The 20364-nt window shown below is 49.8% G+C and overlaps 1 protein-coding gene across 2 annotated transcripts in view; it reads right to left on the reverse strand.

Moving 5' to 3' along the window:
* GAD1 (glutamate decarboxylase 1) overlaps positions 1 to 7896 on the reverse strand; it is a 41598-nt gene extending 33702 nt beyond the window's left edge. Inside the window, exons 1-3 of one of the 2 annotated variants that reach the window (XM_004375527.1) lie at positions 7413 to 7896; positions 5846 to 5990; positions 2366 to 2428 (exon numbers count right to left, since the gene is read on the reverse strand). In XM_004375527.1, coding sequence (XP_004375584.1) covers positions 2366 to 2428; positions 5846 to 5927 — 145 coding nt within the window. In that variant the 5' untranslated portion in view covers positions 5928 to 5990; positions 7413 to 7896. Of the gene's footprint in view, positions 1 to 2365; positions 2429 to 5845; positions 5991 to 7408 lie in introns of both variants that reach the window. The other variant, XM_004375528.1, reaches the window with a different exon arrangement.
* Positions 7897 to 20364: the final 12468 nt, after the last annotated feature.

Genomic DNA, 20364 nt, shown 5'->3' on the forward strand with positions numbered 1-20364 from the left:
AGGATGTTGCTTATTGGTTCAGTTATGAAGATTTTTGTTTTCTTTATGTTGAGGTGTAACCCCAAACTTTAGCAGAAGGCAATTTCCTCCAACAGAGTACCCTGCCCTCTCCACTTGTCACACGGGTTACAACTTTCCTGAAATTAGTGTTCTAAGGGTGGGGGGAAGAAACAGAGAACAAACTCTCTGAGGTAAACCCATTGCAGGTGAGTGGATTCCAACTCATAGCGACCCTATAGGACGGAGTAGAACTGCTCCATAGGGTTTCCAAGGGGCAGCTGGTGGATTGGAACTGCCGACCTTTTAGTTAGCAGCTGAGCTCCTAACCACTTCGCCACCAGGGCTTCACTCTCTGAGATGGTAGCCCCCAAATGCCCAAGAGCTCTCCCTAATGACACGGACTCGCAAAGAGGGAGAGGAGATTAATACAGTCCCAGGGCTCCCTATTCCAGGACCCAGCGAAGCTCAAGTCTTTTCTCTCAGAAAATGTCAGGTGTGTCCGGAAAGGAGAGCTCAAATCTTTTCTTCCAGTGGACGCCGAAGGGCCTGTAGCCAGGCAGCAAGGCACGACCCAGCCCCGAGGCCAGTAGGCAGAGATGGATCAGGGCGCCCCCTCGAGGCAGGCCCGGCCCGGCCCCTCTCACAGCTCGTCTCGCCGCAGGGAAAGCAGCCTTCACCACGAACCTCGCCTCGGTAGCCGCCGCCCCCTGCCACCCGGTCCTCGGCCGCGGTGGGCGCCCAGGGCTCAGTTCTGCTTGCCCGACTGCATGACAATGACGGCTGCAGAAGCGGAGCGCCGCGGCCGCCAAAGGGACCTGGCGCGAAACGGGCCATTAAGCCCGTAATGGCGGCAGGGGGAGTAGGCTGTTTATAGAACAAAGCTTGGCCGCGCCAGCTGCCCCCGCGGGGACACGGCCCCGGCCTCGCCCCATAGGCCACCCAAGTTGGGGCGAGGGCCAAACCCCGGGGCCGCCCCGCGGCGAGGCTGGGGCTTTCCCTGAAACATCGCTAGGTCTGAGAGGTGAGCTCCTCTTCCTCAACGTAAACTCTGGTTCCAGGACCAAGAGGACAGGGCCCCAGAAACTCAGAAAAGCAGGCCAGAGGATGATACCCGGGGGCTGCTCAATAACCCCTCTCTGTTCGGGACCCACTCTGCTGCCGCCTTCGGGGCCCCGGGACAGGCCCCGGGAAGCTGGGAAGCTTAGGCCTAGAGGACACCCACTTGCCTACCGTTTCGCAGGCGCGCCCGAGGCTGGGGCGGGAGCTCTGCCGAGGGAGCCCCTCGGTGCGTGCCCCGCGCCTGCTCCGCCACTATCTCCCGCCAGCAGAGGCTGACGGATGGCTGCTTAATAAGCCCCTCGTTAATCTTCCCCCGCCTCTCCACCCCTTGCCCGGGGGCATTCGTATTTTCTGGCCGGAAAAGGCTAGAGAATTTTAGACAGTGAAATCTAGCAAGGAAAGCACGCTCTCATTGTTCGGCCAGAGCCACTCATCCTTGTCCCTTCGAACAAATCTCCTCTTTCCTTAAAAAAAAAAAAAAAAAAAAAACTCTCTTGGGCATTTTCATTCCAGACCCTCCCTTTTCCGGACAGGAGGTTTTTTTACTCTCCAGCTCTCCAGATCTATTTTCCTTCCTTCTTGGCATATCGTGCCTGACGCGCGGCCCCACGTCCCCGCCTGCGCTCTTTCCCTTCCCTCTTCACCAGCAAGGGCACGATCAGCAAACCCTCGGGCTTTCACCGCCGCCACCTACCCCACGAAGGCTACTGAGGGCTGCAGGCAATCTTTTCCTTTTGCCTCCGAGGCCCCCCAAAACGAAACCTGAATCCGTTATGGCATCTCGGTGCGAAAACCTCGAGTCCGGAAGGCTACTTTCAATGCGCCCAGATAGGAGGCAGAAGGGTGGTGGAATTGGTGAAAGGGAGAATGGGACGACGGGTCAGTCACCAGCTTAGGCAGATACCCAAGATACGCCTTTGGCCTGCCTCCAGGAAAACCACAACAGTCACGTTTTCTATTGGGCTTTGGACACGCGGGCGGAGCGCACCGGCCAGGGTGACTCTGGCACAGGCGGGGAGAGCGGGGCTACCGCGCTGGGGCACTGTCTTCGCGCTCTCGTGCCCAGACCGGACACCTGACAGTCCCTCAGCTGGGTCTCAGGCAGTCTGGGGTGCGGGGTAAAAGGCCGTGGGAGGGTATAAGTGGTGGTCCAGGGCATTGGGGGAGCGTCTCCGTCTGGCGTGGGGTTTGTAGGTACGTTAGAAAACCGGACACGAGAGCCAGGGTCCCCCCTCCGCGTGCGTCCCACTCTCCACACAGACAAGGCCTGCGCGCCCCTCCAGCGCCCGCCGGTGCTTTCACTTACCGCAGATCTTGAGCCCCAGTTTTCTAGTGCATCCATGGGCCACGCCGCACCAAGTGTCATACGCTAAGACGAAAGAGAGTGAGAAACGTGCGGTCAGTGCAGCTCAGGCCATGAGGGACCGGATCGAGGGCAAAGGTTTTCTCGCGGGGCGGGGATTCCTTGCCACTGCCCCTCCTTAAAAGGTCCTTCCTGAATGGAGCCGAGAACAGATGTGGGGCAGACGAGCCGACACGTGCCCTCCGAGTCCTCATCACACTCTCTTCCTCCTCCCGCCTTCAAGAGGTGTCCCTGAGAGACCGTGCACCCAGCGCCCCTGCGGGCCCCGAAGCGACCCCCGGCGGGGAAGTCAGGAAGGCGGGGTCGGGAGGGGCGGGGCTGACTCCCCGCAGAAACAGCCAAGCCCCGCGGTCCCCAGCCCCCACCCTCCAGGCCCGGCCCCCTGGTTTTGGCCCCCAAGACTCGAAGGACGACCACAGCAGCCCGGAAAGGGAACACAGAGGCTTCTGGGACCGAAACGTCTCGTAATTTCTTGGCGGGTCTCCAGCCGACTGGCTGCTTAAAATAAACTGGCATGAAATGGGGTCGCGGAAAAGTTCAAGAATTAATTGGGTGAAAAATAGTATTTGACTAGATGTTCGGGCTCGCATGACTGCCTTTCAGTCGGACGGGGAGTCGGGAAGACAATAGTGCGCTTCCAGTCCTCATCCCTGGCCTTCCTTCCGAACCTGCCCCTCATTAACCCTTCTGGCGTCTGGGCCCCAGACCCGCGTCTCAGACATCTCAAATCTGGAGCAGGAGAAGGCGAAGAGAAGCAGGAACCTTTCTTCTAGGGCCAAGACGTGGACCCAGGGGCTGCTGGGTTTTCCTTCTTTACAAAGCTGTTTTCAGGGTCTGCTTGCCTTCGGGTTTAACTTCCAGCAATGAGCAAGGAAGGTAGCCCTTTGCCTGTACAGCCCGCATCTGTGTCCGGGTTGGTGTGGTGAGCCCTGAGCGAAATCCGCTTCCAATCCTTCAAAACGCCTCCAATCACTCCCATCCCCACCCCCACCCCGGCCCGCGCCTCTAGCCCAGCGCGAGTGTTAGCTGCGATAAGGAGAGTGACATCCATTAAATCTGAGGCACAACGCAGTCCCAGCGGCGAGAGATAACAGCCCGACGTCCGTAAGACAGCATGTCACAGATGGGGTTCCTGCGACAGACAGGAGATCGGTGCGAAAGCAAAACCCTAATAAAAACACCCAGCGGGTATTGAACTATTTCCACCAGATAAACACTACCTCATATAATCCTCTTAACAACCCAATGAAACAGGAGGAGTGTTAATCTAAGACCCATTTTACAAAAACATTGAGGCTCAGAGAGGGTAAGTAAGTTTTCCAAGGTCACTCAGCTGGGAGGTTAGAGTTCAGACACATTGCACTGCCTTTCAGAATTGGGGGTTTCAGCAAGAGAGGGAAAGGGGAATGGGGAGAGGGAACTAGAGAGCTTCTTTGATGTAGCGAGAGTGCGGGAAGACCGAGCCGCTGAGGTCAAGGACTCCGTCCCGGAACAAGAGGGTCGCTGGAGCAAGAGGTCAATAACGCGTGCGGGCTGAGCAAAGTCACCTCTCAGGAGATCCTGGAGGGGTAGAGAGGCGTAGATGGCTAGGCGGGCGAAGGTATGTTTCCCGGGAGGGCAGGTGCGGGTGAAGAGCCGGGCGTACGCTTGCTGTCTACTGGACGACTAGGGCTGGGCTGTCGGGGACGGTTGGGGGTGATCCCTGGGACAGGGCTGCCTGCTTCTCTGGCCGGTCCCTCTGCTCTCTTCCCTCCGCCTGGGCAGCTCCCAGGCGCGCCTGGCCACGTGCGGACTCGGTCAGCGCCTCTGCCGGGTCTTGACCCGAGGCTAGGCATATATTACACCCTGTGGCGGGCAGGCGCCGGGATGTGGTAGCGCACGACCGAGGGAGAAAGGACTCCAGGATGGGTGAGCGCAACAGTGGCCAAGCCCCGCCGGGCAGCAAAAAAGGGGGCGGGAAATGCTGGGAGGACGGGAAAAGAAATCCATCAAGGCCAGAGCAGACAGACAAAAGGCGCGCAGGCCTCGCGTTCCTCCGGGTCTGTTCTCCCAGCTCCGCCGCCGGTGCCCAGCTCCGGTGCCACCAAGCCTGGCGGCGCTCCCGAGCCCCTCTTTGTTGTGTGGGTAATTGTAGCCTGTCCGGGGGTTAGGGGCTGAAGGAGGGAGAGGCTGCCTCAAAGGGAACTGGAACGCGGCCTGAGGACTTAAGGCCTTCTGCCCAGGAGCCAGTGGCTGCGCCAAGGAGCTGGAGAGGGAGCTTACCCGATAACAGCTCGCCTCCCCTTTGTTGATTATGAAAACTGACATTTTCTCAAGCTTATAGGAAGCGCCATAAAAGCACAGCAGTAAGCTCCTTCTAACAACACGCTCGTCCCTAAACCCTTTCTATACAGAAATTCTGAGGCCGTTACTGTCTGGAGCTGATAAATTTTTTAGGGGTGTATGTGTGAAGACATTTCAACTTAACATAGAAAAAAGAAAAGCAATTCCTTTATCCCCATACCTCTACAGAGAGGTAGGGAATCAATCAATTAAAGACAGATTCTGAAAACCAGCTGAAGGACGAGCTCAGCTGGGGGTAGGGAAGCGAAAAAGCCCCCTTCCTCTTTTATCTGCTCCCTCTTCCTCTCTCTTCCGGAGGTGTCACCTGCTGACAGGTCTCCTATCCGGGAGAAAAGAGAGGGGAGTTCTCTCCGCCCGCCCTAGCAAACCTTCCTGCCCCTCCCCATCACCCATTTCTCGTCACTCAGTATGCTGCCCACTCTTCTTTTTTTTTTTTTGTCTCTGAGATGCAATTAATTGTCTGAAATGTCGAGGCTCAGCCTCCAGCCGTTTTTTTTTTTTTTTTGCACCTTTTGCGCCCCTGGTTTCTCCCTCACTCTTCAATAGCTCAACGCAAATTTAGAGCAATTAGGGACGCTGAGTTTTCTAAAAGCTGCAATTAACGTCGAAATTTCCGTTGATTATAGACTTCGAGCACAGCGCCGGGAGAAAGGAGGAGGAAGTCAGATCTAGGCCCAGCGAAAGCCGGAAAGAGAAAATTCTTTATTCCCTCTGGGGCTCCCCGCCCCTCACACCTCTCCCTGCCCTGACCCTCGTTGTCCCATCGCGCAAAGAAACCACACACAGCACAACAAAAACAACGCTTACGCCGCCGGCCCTTCCAGCGCGGTGGAACCCCCAACCATCGCCGCTGCAGCGACCCTGCGTGGCTATCGCTCGCGGGGGCCCAGGGATCCGCCCAGTGTCTCCGGTAGCCAAGTGACCTCTGGCCAGGCCCCGGGTCAGGGCCCTATTTGTTTCCTGGCCTCCCTTCATCATCTCCGCGCTCTCCCTTCTCTTTCTGCCAGCGCAGCCTCCCCAAGTCTCAGTGCCCTCATCTTCCCCGCAGTCCATTTGATGGGAAACTAGGGCAGGACCTACTTGTGGGGCGCAGGTTGGTAGTATTGGGGTCTGCTCCCGCGTTCGAGGCGGCGGCGGACGAGGAAGGGGTCGAAGAGGCCATCAGGTCTTTCGTTCCGAGGCCTCTGCTGTCCGGAGTCCTCCGCGGGTCGGGCGCAGAAACAGGCTGCAAAGAGAAGCCAGAGCTGTGGGTAGAGGGCTTCGGGGATTCGCGCGCGGAAGATAGCTGAGCGGCTGGGGGCGCGGACGCCCGGGCTGGAGTCCCCGAGCGCAAGAGAGAGGAGGCAGGAAAGGCAGCTAGTGGGCTGGGCTGGGGTGCGCCGGAGGGAGGGGAAGACGTGCGTGCAAGCTCGGGGACCGGGGCGCTGACAACGTAGCCCCGGGCGGCTCTCCAGTCCGGCGCAGCGGGGCTACTGGAGCGCAGCGCAGAGACGAGGGCGGCCCAAGGCCAGTGAGTGTCGCGGGGGTGCGAGGGACCGGGCTAGGAGGGGAAGGGAGGATAGTGTGCAATTTTCGAGCCAAGCTGCGACAAGCCCCATTGGGCTCTCAGCAGCGGGCGGGCCGGCGGGCAGGCGGGGGGAGGGCGCACGGGGCGGGCACGTCTCGTTCGGTGTCTGGTTCCCGTTGTTGTGTCTGGCTAATTCCCTGGAAAGAAGGACGCTATCTGCTCCAGGGACCGGGGACTTTGTTGAGACAAGGTGAGAGGAAAAAAAAAAAGGCCGATTCCTTTACGTTCTCTCTTGGACTTGGCTGGGGAAGAGCCACGGTCACCCTCTACTCCAGACAGCCAGAAAACAGCAGGTCGGAACCTCGTTCGTCTCCCTCTCGTCCCACCCCTTTTTGAGCCATCTCGAAGCCTAGGGCGAGGTACAGCCCTGGTTTCGGTGTTTTCCCCTCCAGCCAGCTCTCCGAGAACCCTACATTTCTCGCTGTACAGACCTGAGGGGGTGGAAGAGGCAAAAGGGGGGAGAATCATCAGGGAAATGAACTTCGCCCAGCGCGCAGGAGGCGGCGGACCTGAAACGAACGGTGTGCGGCGCCCCAACTGGGTGCGCGGCGCTGGCGCGATGGCGTTCAAAAGCCCCGGGACTGAGAGAGTGCTGGCGAATCTGGGTAGACCTAAGACCTGGCAGAGAAGCATGGGCGGGCCGCCGCCTCCACTAGCCCGCGACCCCATGCTTAGCCCAGCGCGCGCACTGGCACGTAGCCCACAGTAACGCGGAGCGGCTGGCAGATCGCAGCTGCTGGGGAAGTAACAGGTTACCACTCCTAGACGCACCTTGTGCTGCTGCTGCGTGCTGTCCCTTGCCGAGACCGGCATTCTCAGCCGGGAGGAGCAGGGGAAAATCACTCTAGCCCCACTTCAGCACTAGGCATGAATCCCGCTGAGGGCAGGGATAGGAAGAGTGCAGGGAGGCGGAGGTCCCTGAGCCTTGCACGCACGGAGAGCCTGGGCTGGGGCGGGCGGGACGCATTCCCCTCGCTAGGGGATAGGAATGAATGACCGAGAATCTACAGGCGAAAAGCTGCCAGCCGAATGGCAAAGGCTGGGCGCTGGGGAAATCCGGGCGGCGACGCGCTTACCCACCTAGACCCGGCTGCCACCAGCCGGGCGCTGCCGCCGCTCTTCCGCGTATTGCGCAGAGAACCGCTCAACACCTCTTGGCCGGATCCTGCCACAGGCGTGATCGCCCGGCGTCACCTCCAGCTGCCGTCTCGCTCTAACTAGCTCTGTCCCGAATGCGAGCATTAAGAGGAGAGGAGAGAGATCCGGAGAGGCGGCTGCTCGGCTTCGGGGGAGGCGGGGGCGGAGTGGGGAGGCGGGGACCGGCTCCGCAGGGGAATCGCGAGGCAGCTGCTTGCGGGGGCCGCACGTCGGCAGAGCGACGGGGTTCTTTGCAGGTGCCTGACCGCTTCTGGAGCTTTATAGGATGATTATAAATACAGATCACGGTTTTGCGCCCGGGGGGGAAAAAAGTCCTATGAGTAATCCAGTACGTACTCAACATGCTCTAGTTTTTTGGAATAGGCAGAGTGTCGGGTGAGTGGAGGGAAAAGATAATTCCTACGAATTTCGCCACGCTGAGCGCTTCTTCCTCCCTCCTCCCTTTCTTTCCCCCCCTCCCATATCTCCCAGAAGACCAGAGCGGTGGCTTTGCCTGAATTACTTTCCCTCACATCTGCGACCTCACGATGCTTCCCTGAGCAAAAACGCGCGCTGGGTCGTGTCCTCGCTGCCACTCCACTGAGCCAGAATTCTTGTAGAGGCAAAGGAGACAGAGATGAGGGGGGAATAATACTCAGACCATGCAGGAATCTTCATCTCTTCACCCCCGTTTCCTCATCCACCTGGGGTCTCTCGAAAGTACATCACAGTAGAGCCACCTCACCTGAGCACAACCAGCCGGTGCCACCAGCAGAGAAAAGAGCCTTGTTTTCCATTCTCTGTGCGTTCCCTTCCTAGCTTAGGCCCCCTTGGTGGTAGGGGAAAGGAGCCCTCCTGATTGATCACGTCTGAAGGTTAATAACACGCACGAGCGCCGCTCCTGACACACGGGGGACACGAACACAGAGGTGACACCGGGGACCTGCCTGAGGACGGACTGGCCCTCCCCGCCTTGGCCCACTCCGCTCACTGCCCTTCGATTTCACGCCCTTTTAGGATTCTTTTGTTGCAATATTGAAGCATTATTAATGAATTATTGTGTTTGGAAATGCCCCTCAATCACAAAAAGGCGTTCACGGAAAAATTTCCCACCAGAGGGCGCCAGGAGCCCAGAGACCAAGAGGCCCTTTACTCGCTTGGTCTTTTCTTGAGCACCCACGCCAACACCTGGAGACGCTGGCCAGGCTCTACAACTCGCTCGTTCCTCCGCCATCCCTCAGCTACCCCCTTCCCTAGTATATGTTCTCCCTTTTCCTCTTCCTCGGTTTCCTTTTCTTTAGCTCAAAATAAAGTGGATTTTTGTGTGTGGGGAATGACGTCGTGTAACCAGTGATTTCTGTCCTCGGTTTCACAGATTTTCCCCGTTGCGGTGCAGCAGGCTGAGGTTATTTATAGTACGCCTGGGGCCTGGCTCGCCTGTCCCTTCTCTTTGAATGACTTATCGCCTTTCACCAGGACACAGTGGAAACGCCGAAAATCTTACAAATTACGAAAAATTTCATAAGGGAGATCGAAGATGTCGCCCTGAGGACTTATAGTCGGATCAGCAAGAGGGAGCTCAATGTGAGGTTTGAAATAACCGTGTTGCCCTTGATATCACGGAATATATCGTTGCCTTCTCTCCACCTCATAAGGAAAGCCCAGGCACTTTTTAATGACACCAACGCATCCTGAACGGCAGGCGCGGGGTTACCGCAGCCGGGGCGCCAGAGCTCCGGCCTGGGAAGGGTGGGCGTGCCCTCTCTGTGCAGAAGAAGTCCCCCTAAACCGCGCAGCTTCTCCATGAAGTTTGAGATGCACGATTAACCACCAAGCGAAGCGCCGAATTTCACCTAAGACCCTTCCTAGAGCTTTACCTAAAAGACATAGTGTCACCAATCAGGGAGTCCTGTGCTAGTGCTAAATCATTCACGACAAGGAGACAGGCGGGAGAAGGCTACAATTTCGGGGCCCCTCACTGTCCGCTCTCGCTAGGAGACGCTCGCTCGCCCTCCATCTCCCCACCTTCTCCCAAGTCCTGAGATTCCTCAGAAAGGAAGATTCGTTTACTTCACCTGTGGCACCAGATTGAGAAAATTTCAACCACTTCCTCCTCTGACCCCAGCGTCCCAAACGCTCACGTCTAACATTTTAGCCAGGAAAGTAATCTCATGGGGTGGTGGGGAAGTCTTCTACAAGACTAGATATCCGTTGCCGTTGAGTCGATTCCGACTGATAGCGACCCTACAGGACAGGGTGGAACTGGCCCATAGGGTTTCCAGGGAGCGGCTGGTGGATTTGAACGTCCGAAGTCTTGGTTTGCAGTTGTAGCTCGCCGTAGCTCTTAACTACTGCCCCATCAGGGCTCTGGGCATCACAAATTAAAACTGAGTGCCCCCCTCTTTCTCCCTTAAGGTGGGAAGGGAGGAATGAAGGCCCTTGTTCGTCGTTGATTTAAATAGGTTTGTTAGTAATCAATTAGCTAAACGACGATTTATTAATTACCTACTATGTGCCAGACCTGGTGGCGTAGTGACTGAGAGCTGGGATGCTAACCAAAAGGTCAGCAGTTCGAATCCTCCACCTGCTCCTTGGAAACCCTATGGGGCAGTTCTACCCTGTCCTATAGAGTCGCTCTGAGTCTGAATGGACTCGACGGGGATGGGTTTGGGTTTTTTATGTGCCAGACACTGTTCTCGAGAAGCTGACATTGCCACTAGTGCTCTCTCTGAACTCATGGCGTTGACATTCCAGTTAGGCAAGGAGAGTGGCAGACTTGGCACTTCATGGCTTTGATTTAATTTTCAATTGTCTCCCACTTCAACGCAGACTCTTGGGTTCAGCGGGGATGGTAAGCGACCGAGGGCCTGGAATTCCATCCTATCCCAGTTAGTCGAGCACTGAGGCCGGGCCCAGCTCGTCAGCACCATGGACAGCATCCACTGTTCGCTTCTGTCTAGTCCCTCTTTCGCCAGCTTCCGCCACGAGTTCTTTGCCAGGTCTCTGAGCTCGCTGGCGTTTACCTCCCTCCCGGCAGAAAATGCTGTGTTTGTTTTGCTCCGTTGGAGACTGGGGTGTTTTGCCCCCTACGCTCCCTGGTAAGGATTTGGGCTGAGGGTGGCTGTGTTGTCTTTTGGCCCTTCAGAACATTTGGAATCCATGTTTTTGTTTGTGTTTTTCATTCTTCTTTTATCTTTTATTATCCCGGGGAGGGAGAGAGGATGCTTTGGATAATGGGGGTGGAAAAGCAGAAGCCTCTCCAGGGACTGGAACCGGAGGTGAAGGGTGGGCCGGAAAGGGAGTGGTGTCTGCCCAGCTGTTTCGTTTGCATTTGACTTGTTTAGCGCTTTGAAGAAATAGGAACAGTGTGTGCCAGAGGCAGAAGGAGGGGGCGCTGTGAGACCCCTCCGGTCTCTCCTGGGCGTTGGGGATCTGAGAGCCTGCAGCCCCCGCGGCCCCATTCTGTCCTCTGAGGACAACCTTCCCTTAGGTCAAGGGTGGCTGAGACTTGAGAACAAGACGCTCCGCCTAACATGCCCTTTCCCCAGGAGGTTTAAAGATATCCCAACCGGACTGGGGGCCAAGCCTTTCCCGCAAAAGAAAAACGGGGGGTGGGAGGAGCGTAGGCGTGGAAGGGGGGCCCAAACGGGCTGCGGGGAGGTTTTTATGTGTAAAGTATGGTCTACGTCAAGGTGGGTAAATAAGAAACGTCAATCTTTTTTAAAAAACGCCATTGAGTATTTTTAGCCTCCAGGAAAGGTAATTTAGAGCTACGAGGTTGGTTTGTTTTAGCTGGCTCTTTAAAGTCTGTTTTAAGTCTCTAATTTATGACCAAAAAAAAAAAGGCAGTGTTCACCGTTTAAAGGTCTGTCTCCCGAGACGAGGGTTGGGGGAAAGCGTTGCTTAACCTTACATTCGGCTTTCAAGTGGGAGCTAAGATTCATTCTATTTGTTTGTATACTTTAAAGATAGTTCCCCCAAATCGTTTTTTACTTTCTTTGGGGGACCATAGCTAAATCAACACCTCCAGTCTGACAGACCGCAAAACACTCACTCCAGCGACACAGGAAAGCGTTAAAAGAGTGACAGAGAAGGCGGGGTTCCAGCCAGAACGCTAGACAGGACTCCGGAAATTACAACCATTTCCCCTAGAGAAGATAGTTAAATTCCTCAGATAATCGTCAAATGGTCCCTTCTCCCTTGATATTCATAAGATGAAAATATTCTAATATTAAAGAAATTAATCAAGGAGGAAAGTGATTTGTATTTGGGCTTAAGACGCCCAATTCTAGCTATTCCAAACATGAAGACCAAGTGACCACCAGGTGGCGATAGATTACAATTTCTGAGAAGAAACAACGGGCACCACAAGGGCGCATTTCAAGGAAGAACGCAGGCTCTTTCCAGTTCACACTCATACCCTGCCATATTTCACAAAGCAGGGCCCTTAATGCAGAGAGATGATGCTAGAAGTGGCCTGGAACACCCTGGGTCGCCTGTTCTTTTGGTGAAACAGAAGGGGATGCATGACATCCATTTCTTTCTCACATAGCTCCCTCCCAAAGGTGGCCTTAGGAAGGGAACCCATTTATATTAGGCAAGAAGTTGTTTCACTGCAGAACTGGAGGTCAAGGAAGTAACACATCTGGGCTGAAATTCTGACAGGGAGCTTTGGAGATGTATCTGTTTTCTGCTGTCCTCTCACCAAAAACTATGTCAAACTCAGTCCTTTCCCAGAAGAGTGGGATGAAAGAAAGACCATTTCCCACATGAGCTGCTTTAGTGGAATAAGAGTATCTAACGGGAGACCAGGCATAGTAATACTTAAACCATTTCTTTTAGTAAAAAAAAGCTATTTAAAATAACAACCCATTTTCTGACTTAGGTGTCTGAAACTGTTGTTTATGAGAAGGTCTGGAAGTTTCTGACATGTGGGGAATGATAAACTTCTGGCCACTTTCCTTACATAATCTTGGCCAGTTATGCAGGGGAGAAAACTGGAAGCTTAACAAGAGGGAGTCAATATTGCCAAGCCAGCCTAGTCCCCTTCATGCCAAAAACTTACACCTAAAAGCTCACTGGAATTTATTCAGGCCCAATGTTCTCACCTGTATCATTTGCAAATCAGTACCATGGAATTTTCCCAGAGCAGTCAGTCATCTGAAGCTCATTCTATCTTACCCTCAGCTGCAAGTTTGAGGTCCTTTTTTCTTTTTGCCCATGGGTGAGCCACAGATGTTTTAGATCCATGTAACCTGGAATCTCAAGCAAGTTCCTAAATGTGAGGATTAAATGAGAATCATTATCTTCTCACTAGGGCTATAAGCAGGGAGAAGCCAGGGACAAGCATGAGAATTTGCGGTGTCTTGAGCAATTAAAACTTTTTTTTTTTTCCTTTCTTTAGATCAGGACTGTATACCTAATCCCGCCCCAACCCTACTGATGTGGAGTTTTGCCACGTGATTTGCTTTGGCCACTGGAGTGGAGCTCCCATGTGCTGAGTTTTGGAGTGATGTGTTCTGCATCTTTATTGTGTCAATCACTGATGAATGTGTCCTCTTACACCAAGAAAGAACCAAGATGGGACCCAGAGAACAGTCTTGGCACAGGTTACCCAGGATTGCTTACTTTGGTCCATCCTGGCCTAATAGTGGTGGGGTATTAGAGACTTCTCTGTTCAGAAATATGACTAACAGAAATTATTAGCCTCATATTACTGAGGTGGGAAATAAGTCTCACGGAAATCATGTGGGATGTTACTTAGTAACTAAATATCAGACTCTATGTTGATCGTTTGAATTCTCATTTATCACAAAATATCCTCAGGTCCTGTTATTTTACAAATGAAAAACTGAAGTCCAGAGAGGATACAGGACTTCCCCAGACCACACACTTAGTGAGAAGTGGGCTGGGAATCCTATCTTCTTACTTCAGTACCAGTGCCCTGTGCACTGCACAGTGAAGCCTCCCAGATCTGTCATGAATAACCATGTCACTCAATCTCTCTGGACTCCTATAATTGGGAGTAGGACACCAGATGATACCAGATGAGGTTTCATTCATCTGACGTAATTTATTAGTATCTTGTGAATCTTCTCAGTGGGGGGATCTTCTCATGTTGTAAATGCTATGGACTCAAGGAACTCTTGAGGTCCTCCAGGCAGCTTGTTGCAGGAGGAAAAGCAAAAACTTTAAAGTCAGATTTGAGTTCAGATCTTGATTCTATTTATCAGCTATCATTGAACTTCTCTCAGTCTGTTTTCTCATCAGTAAAATGGAGGCTAACACCAGCTTTGTGGGCTATCTTATTTGATGCTCATAAAACCCAGTTTAGCAAATTTGACTTTGTCTGGTTTATGGTGTTCAATAAATGTTAATTCCTGCACCTGTTCCTCCCCCTTAGTTCAATAGTGATGTTGACCCGTTTTGTTTTCTCCTTGGATGTATAAGTTCAGCATAACATTTGTTTCATTTCATTGCCCATTTATTTCAGTAGAGCTGCTGATCACTCCTCGATATAGGATTCAAGTCCCTCCTCCTTAGTGATTCAGACTTTTTTTTTTAACCCACAGAGAAGTTTTGATTTCTACAGGAGAAACCTTTTCACGGAATATTCAGACTCATCTGAGAAGGAGTGAAAGGGAGCGAGTTTTGTGTGAGATGGCATTTATATATAATTATGGATTTCTGCAGGGTTCCACTCCTTGGACCGTTTCTCTTTTCCTACCTTCATTCCCTCTGTGATCTCATCAGTTTCATGGCTTTAAATACCATTTTTGCATTGTTGACTCCCAAGGTTATATCTTCACTCTGATTTCTCCCCAACATTCCAACTACATTCTCCACTTGGATTTTTAATAGGCCTCTCAAACTTAAGTGTCTCAAATTGAACTGATCCTTTCCCCTAAACCTGTTCTTCTTACCGTCTACTCCATCTCAGTAAATAACTAAACGCAATTCTCTCTTTCCGGTTGGTCTGGCCAAAAACCTTAAAGCTATCCTTGACTCCTCTCTTTCGGCTGGCCAGTAAATCCTGTTGGCTCTTCCTTCAAAATGTACCAACCTCTTTGTTTCTGCCCTACTGCCTGCCTCCTTCCCCAACACAGTGTGAAACATTAGGTCATAGTCATAACATGGCATTCCTCTACTTATAGCCCTCCAATGATTCCTCACCTCACTGAGTAAAAGCCAAAGTCTTTACAGTGCCTACAAGGCCCTACATCATCTGGTCTTGTTACCTGTTTGGGCTCTTCTATTACTCTTACCTCAGTGACATTGGCTTTCTTGCTGTTTCTGGAAAATTCCAGGCATTCTCCTACCTCAGGGACTTTGCAATTACTGTTTCTATGCTTGGGAAGCTCTTTCCGTAGGGTTTGTTCCTTCTCATTCTGGTCTTTATGCAAATGTTCAAATGTTATTTCTCAGTGAGGCCTTCCTTTATCCCACTATTTAAAATTGCAATTCCTCCCATCCTCCCCACCATGGCACTATCTCATCAGTTTTTCCCCATAACACGTTTTACCATTTGTTATACTGTATATTTTACTTAGTTATTGTGTATGTTCATCTCTAATAAAAATTATTCCTAAGATCTTTGGACATGTTATCTGGAGGGACCAGTCCCCTGGAGAAGGACATCATGCTTGGTAAAGCAGATGGACTGACACAGTGGCTCCAACAACGGGCTCAAGCGTAACAATGACTGTGAGATGGTACAGGACCGGGGAGTGTTTCGTTCTGTTGTACATAGGGTCGCTATGAGTCAGAACTGACTCGGCGGCACCAAACAACAGTAACAAAGATCTTCAGGTGGCCATCTAGGTTTGCAAGCAGAACTGAAAGGAACCTGGCAACTGCAGAACGTTCAGCTGCTTTGCAACAGTTTCTTTACTACATCTGGATTCAGATGAGGAGGCAGATGAAGGAGAGAAGGAAAAAATGAGTCTTAAGAAGTCAGAGCCACCCAGCAGACCTCGACGGGCCTCCACAGGTGCTGCCAGTTACATTAGTATTCAAATCATTGCTTTAACAGGCAGCTAACAACAAGAGGGCTCAATTTAGCAAGTTTTAGTTTAAGGCAAGTTCCTTAAAGTATTCTTAATTTCATTCAGTGGCATATGGCTTTCAATATTCTCTCTTTTTCTTTCATTGGCAGGTAGTGAGCTAAGAGAAGGTGGCTTTAGGATGATAATGTCTGCTGATATAAGTACTCTTCTGCCCTCACCTTTGGTTGAGCTCCTCTGATGACAACAGGTGTCTAGCATTTGGTGCCTGCTATGAAAGGAAACCCTGGTGGTATAGTTGTTAAGAGTTCAGGCTGCTAACCAAAAGGCTGGCAGTTTAAATCCACCAGGTGCTCCTTGGAAACCTTATGGGGCAGTTCTACTCTGTCCTATAGGGTTGGTATGAATCGGAATTGACTCGATGGCAATGGGTTTGGTTTTTTTTTTGTTTGTTTGTTTATGATAGGGAAGAGATTTTCTTTCTAAAACGTTATGTCCATTGATGGACAGGGAACTGTGAAACTGATCATCTTTACAGAATGGTAATTTTCAGGTAATCCTTTTTATGGAAAGACATTTAGAATAATTTTTACTAGAGGTGAGAATACACTTAGGGACCTGAGGCCACAAAACACCAAAAATCTTGCTGCAGAGTAACAGGCAAGCTGATACACTAAAAAAGGGGGAAAGGAACTCATGAAAGTTAACCACTAAAAATATATTAGTATGGAGTAATGCAGCAATAGGAACTATATAATAAATGCTGAGAAAACTTCTTTGGGCCTACTCGTTGGGGACTGTAATTATCCCTACTTAAATTATCCAGTTAGGAATAAGGATAAGCACATTTGTAAGGGTACTAACTGGCTAATGTTCTATGAAGATCAGCAAGTTTCTATCTCAGATGACAATTCTTTTCTGAACTTAATGACCTATTTACTTACTTATTACTGTTTATCTTCATTAGAAGCTTCCAGCATACCAAAAAGGGTACTAAAGCCTATGAAAATGCCTCGTACATAACAGGCACTCCCATGAATATTGGTTTTTCTTTCCTTGTTTTGACTTCTCGGTTCCTAAGGTTTTTCCTTAACATTTTTTAAAAGTTTGTTTCTTAAAAAAAAGTAGTATTAGGTTGTTAAAGAAGCCCAAGATTTTCAAATAAAGAAAAATGAACTATCATCACCCAAACACAACCATGGAAAGCATTTTTATTAATTTTTTTCCAGATCTCTCCCTCATCATGTATAGGCTTAATTTAAAAGTTTTAAATTACAAGAATGATACACGCAATGATTAAAAAAAAAAAAAAAGGGAATAAATAAAAGGTGTAAAATGAAAAGTAAAACTCTTGTTACTTCCCCCCACCCTAAGTTCCATGCCCCAGAGATAACCATTCTAACCAGTTTCAATTTGTAACTTTACTCACACTGCTACTGGCACAAGGAACCACCTATTCCCCTTTCCTGGCTTTGAGTGGCCATGAACCCTTGGGGACCTGAGGGTAACATAAAGAGTCCAGTTTGGCTCACACACCCTTAGGGGATGTAGGTCATTTCATTCTCAGTTAAAAGTAATAGAAAACCTGAAACAAACTGGCTTAATCATAAGAAAATTCATTGTCTTACATAGGATATTGAGACAGGATAGGCACCAAGTTAGAGCTGGTTGATTCAGTCACTAAAAAAAGGTCATAAAGGATCAGGTTCTTCTTTCTGCTCTGCTGTACTTAGCACTGGCTTCAGCATAAGGCCTACTCACAATGCTAAGATGGCTGTTAGTAGCCATTAGGGTGACATGCCTTCTTGTTCACATCTAGCTCCTCATGCTTTATCAGCTGAAACTGGCTTAGTTTTGCCCATGTGTGAAAAAAATTAGTAGCAAGGGGGATGAGATTAGCATGCTTAGTTAGTTTAGACTACACCAGACAACCACAGTGTTGTCTGGTATAGACTGTCTCCTGGTTCAGAAGGGTACATTTTGAACAAGGTTATAACAAATCTCATCTCACAGTGCTTCACTTCACAAGCCTCCCCAAGTTTTGCACACTCACCCCTCCCCATTACCCTAGCAACTCACATGCCATGAGAAGCTGGGAGTTTATGAGGACAGTCAACCAGAGAGACCTGTGCCCCCCTCAGTTTGGCCTGGGTGGCCTCATCTTACCTGCCTCTTGTAAACTCTTATTACCTAATAATACAGGACACTTGCCCAGAACCCCAAAACAATTCCAATGGATCTGGACTTTATTTCACATCTGGCACCATATGTACTGTTCAGGAGCTCTCCCTTGATCAACATCAATACTTCAGGCAAATACCAAAATTACATACATCTTACATGTCAACCGGGGTACTGTTCAAAGGAAAAGGCACATTTCAATTAAGGAGAATGCAGGTTATCACCTTGTTCAATATATACGGAAATGTAGGGTAAGTGAAGACTATTAAAGGACCAACACCGGAGAACAAAGGAGAAGTACCCACACAGGGACTGTTTGGGGCAGAGGTCCAACTGTCACATAAACCATGGATACAATTTTTCTTTTTTTCTCCATGAATACAATTTTGTAATCTGCTTTTAAAATGTACTTAAGGTTATATTATACACATTTTCTAAGATATTAGATAGTGTTCACTTCACAAATTATCCTCCTTTCTTTAATCTCTTCCTCTCTACTGGCATCTCAGGGAGGAAAGCACAGTGGTAAAGACCAGGGCATTACAGCAGAATGATCTGGATTTGAATTTGTCATTTACCAGCTTTGTGCCCTTTAGAAGGTTACTTTTAATCACTCTGGGCCTCAGTTTTTTTCATATGTAAACTGGAAATAATAATGTCTACTCCACACAGCTAACTTTATGAGCTGGAATTGACTCGACGGCAACGGGTTTGCTTTTGCTTTGAACTCCACACAGGTGTTATGAGGATTAAATTCATTAACATACTGAACGTTTAGTAGTGTCTAACACATAACATTCTATCACTACATGTTATTATCATCCTTCCTATTTAACATGCTCACTTTAAACATTTCAAAAATAACACTCCTTTTACAATATATTCTCCCCCAACAATACTTCATCTTTCGTCTTTCCTTCATAGTCAAATTCCTTCCCTCTTCCTCACCTCCAATTTACTCGCTCACTGAAATATGGCTTCCCCCTCCCACACTCGACTGACTCTGCACTTAATGTCAACCACCACCTCTTTGTTGTTATTCAATTATACGTTTTAGTTATTTTACTTGTTCTCTCAGCAACTTTTGGCTGAGTAGGTCTTTCCAGGCTTCCTGAAGCCCTCTCTTGTCTAGGTTTCTGTGGTGGTACTCAATATCACTTAAGATGCTTTTGGCGGCAAGTAAAAGGAACCTTGATCCAAACTGGTTTAAACAATGAGAAAGTTTATCTCACATAACAGAAAGCTCAAATGGAGGCTGGCTTGTGGGGCAGTTGTTTGAGTGGCTGAAAATCATAGAGACCAAGCCTTCTTTCTGCTCTACCATCCACAGCATCAGCTTTATCCTGAGACTAGTTCCCCTCATGATCATATGATGGCTGCCAGCGGTAACTAGGACAGCATGCTTCTGGTTCTTATCCAGACAAGTGGAGGAATCTCTCCTCACAACCATGAAATAAAGACCTTGTCTGATGGGGCCAATGTAGGTCACATGTCCTTCTCTAGAATAATAACAGTTGCCAGAGAAATGTCATGTGCTGACTGAGGGTGAAGTCACCTTTCCTGAGTTCCATGGTCGTGTGTGTGGAGTGAATATGTGAACAGAATCAGGGGTCTCTTAGCAAAGCAGCGGAGAGGATACTGAGTAGGCAACCAACCGTATCCACTATAGTCTCCTTCCTGACTTTCCTCTTGGCTGTTCTCGGTCTCCTTTGTGCACTTCTCTTTCTTGGACTACCACTTAAATGTTGGTGATCATCATAATTCTATCCCTGGCCCTCTTCTTGTCAGACTGCACTCTCTCCATGGGCCATTCACTCCCACCTTTGATTACTACATCTAAGCTGATGATTCCTAATAAAGGTATATCTCCAGCCCGTGTGTGTCTTTTCCAAGCTCCATACCATGAATTCCAAAAAACTAGCTAACATTTACCTGCTATTTTCTGTGGTATGCAGAATAATGCTCTCCCTATTACCCCCCCAAAAAGATATCTACACCCTAATCTGTACAGCCTGTGAATATGCTAGGTTACATGGCAAAGGGGAATTAAGGTTGCAGATGGAATTAAGTTAGCTTAAGATTGGGAGCTAATACTGGAGCATCTGGGCGGACCAGTGTAATCATAAGTGTCCTTAAAAGTGGAAGAGGGAAGCAGAAGAGGGAGAAGCAGACAGATGGCTGCATGATAAGGACTTGGTCAGACACTGCTGGCTTTTAAGACAGAGGAAGGGGGCTGTGAGCCAAGGAATGCAGGTTGGGCTTTAAAAGCTAGAAGAGGCAAGGAAACAGATTCTCCCTTAGAGCTTCTAGAAGGAATGCAGCCTTACTGACACCTTGATTTTGGCCCACTGAGACTGATTTTGGATTTCTGACTCTAGAACTGTAAGATAATAAATTTTCATTGTTTTAAGCCATTAAGCTTGTGGTAATTTGTTACACTAGTTACAGAAAACTAATATACATATTCAACTTGTGCCAATGAACTTCCATCTTCTTCAGAACGAGTATAACAACAGTATTATCTTATGGGATTGTTGAATTAAATAAATATGTGTAGAACAGTTTGAACAGTACCTGGCATATAGTTAGTGCTATGGCAGTATTTGCAATTACTTTTTTCCTCTTTGAGGAACTCACATTGAACTGAGGCCTAATTATTAAGAAGGAGCTCAAACTAAGAAGATGGGTAAATTAAAAGGAACTCTGCAGCA

This window comes from Trichechus manatus, unplaced genomic scaffold (assembly GCF_000243295.1).
Source record: "Trichechus manatus latirostris isolate Lorelei unplaced genomic scaffold, TriManLat1.0 scaffold00037, whole genome shotgun sequence".
NCBI classification, from domain to species: domain Eukaryota; kingdom Metazoa; phylum Chordata; class Mammalia; order Sirenia; family Trichechidae; genus Trichechus; species Trichechus manatus.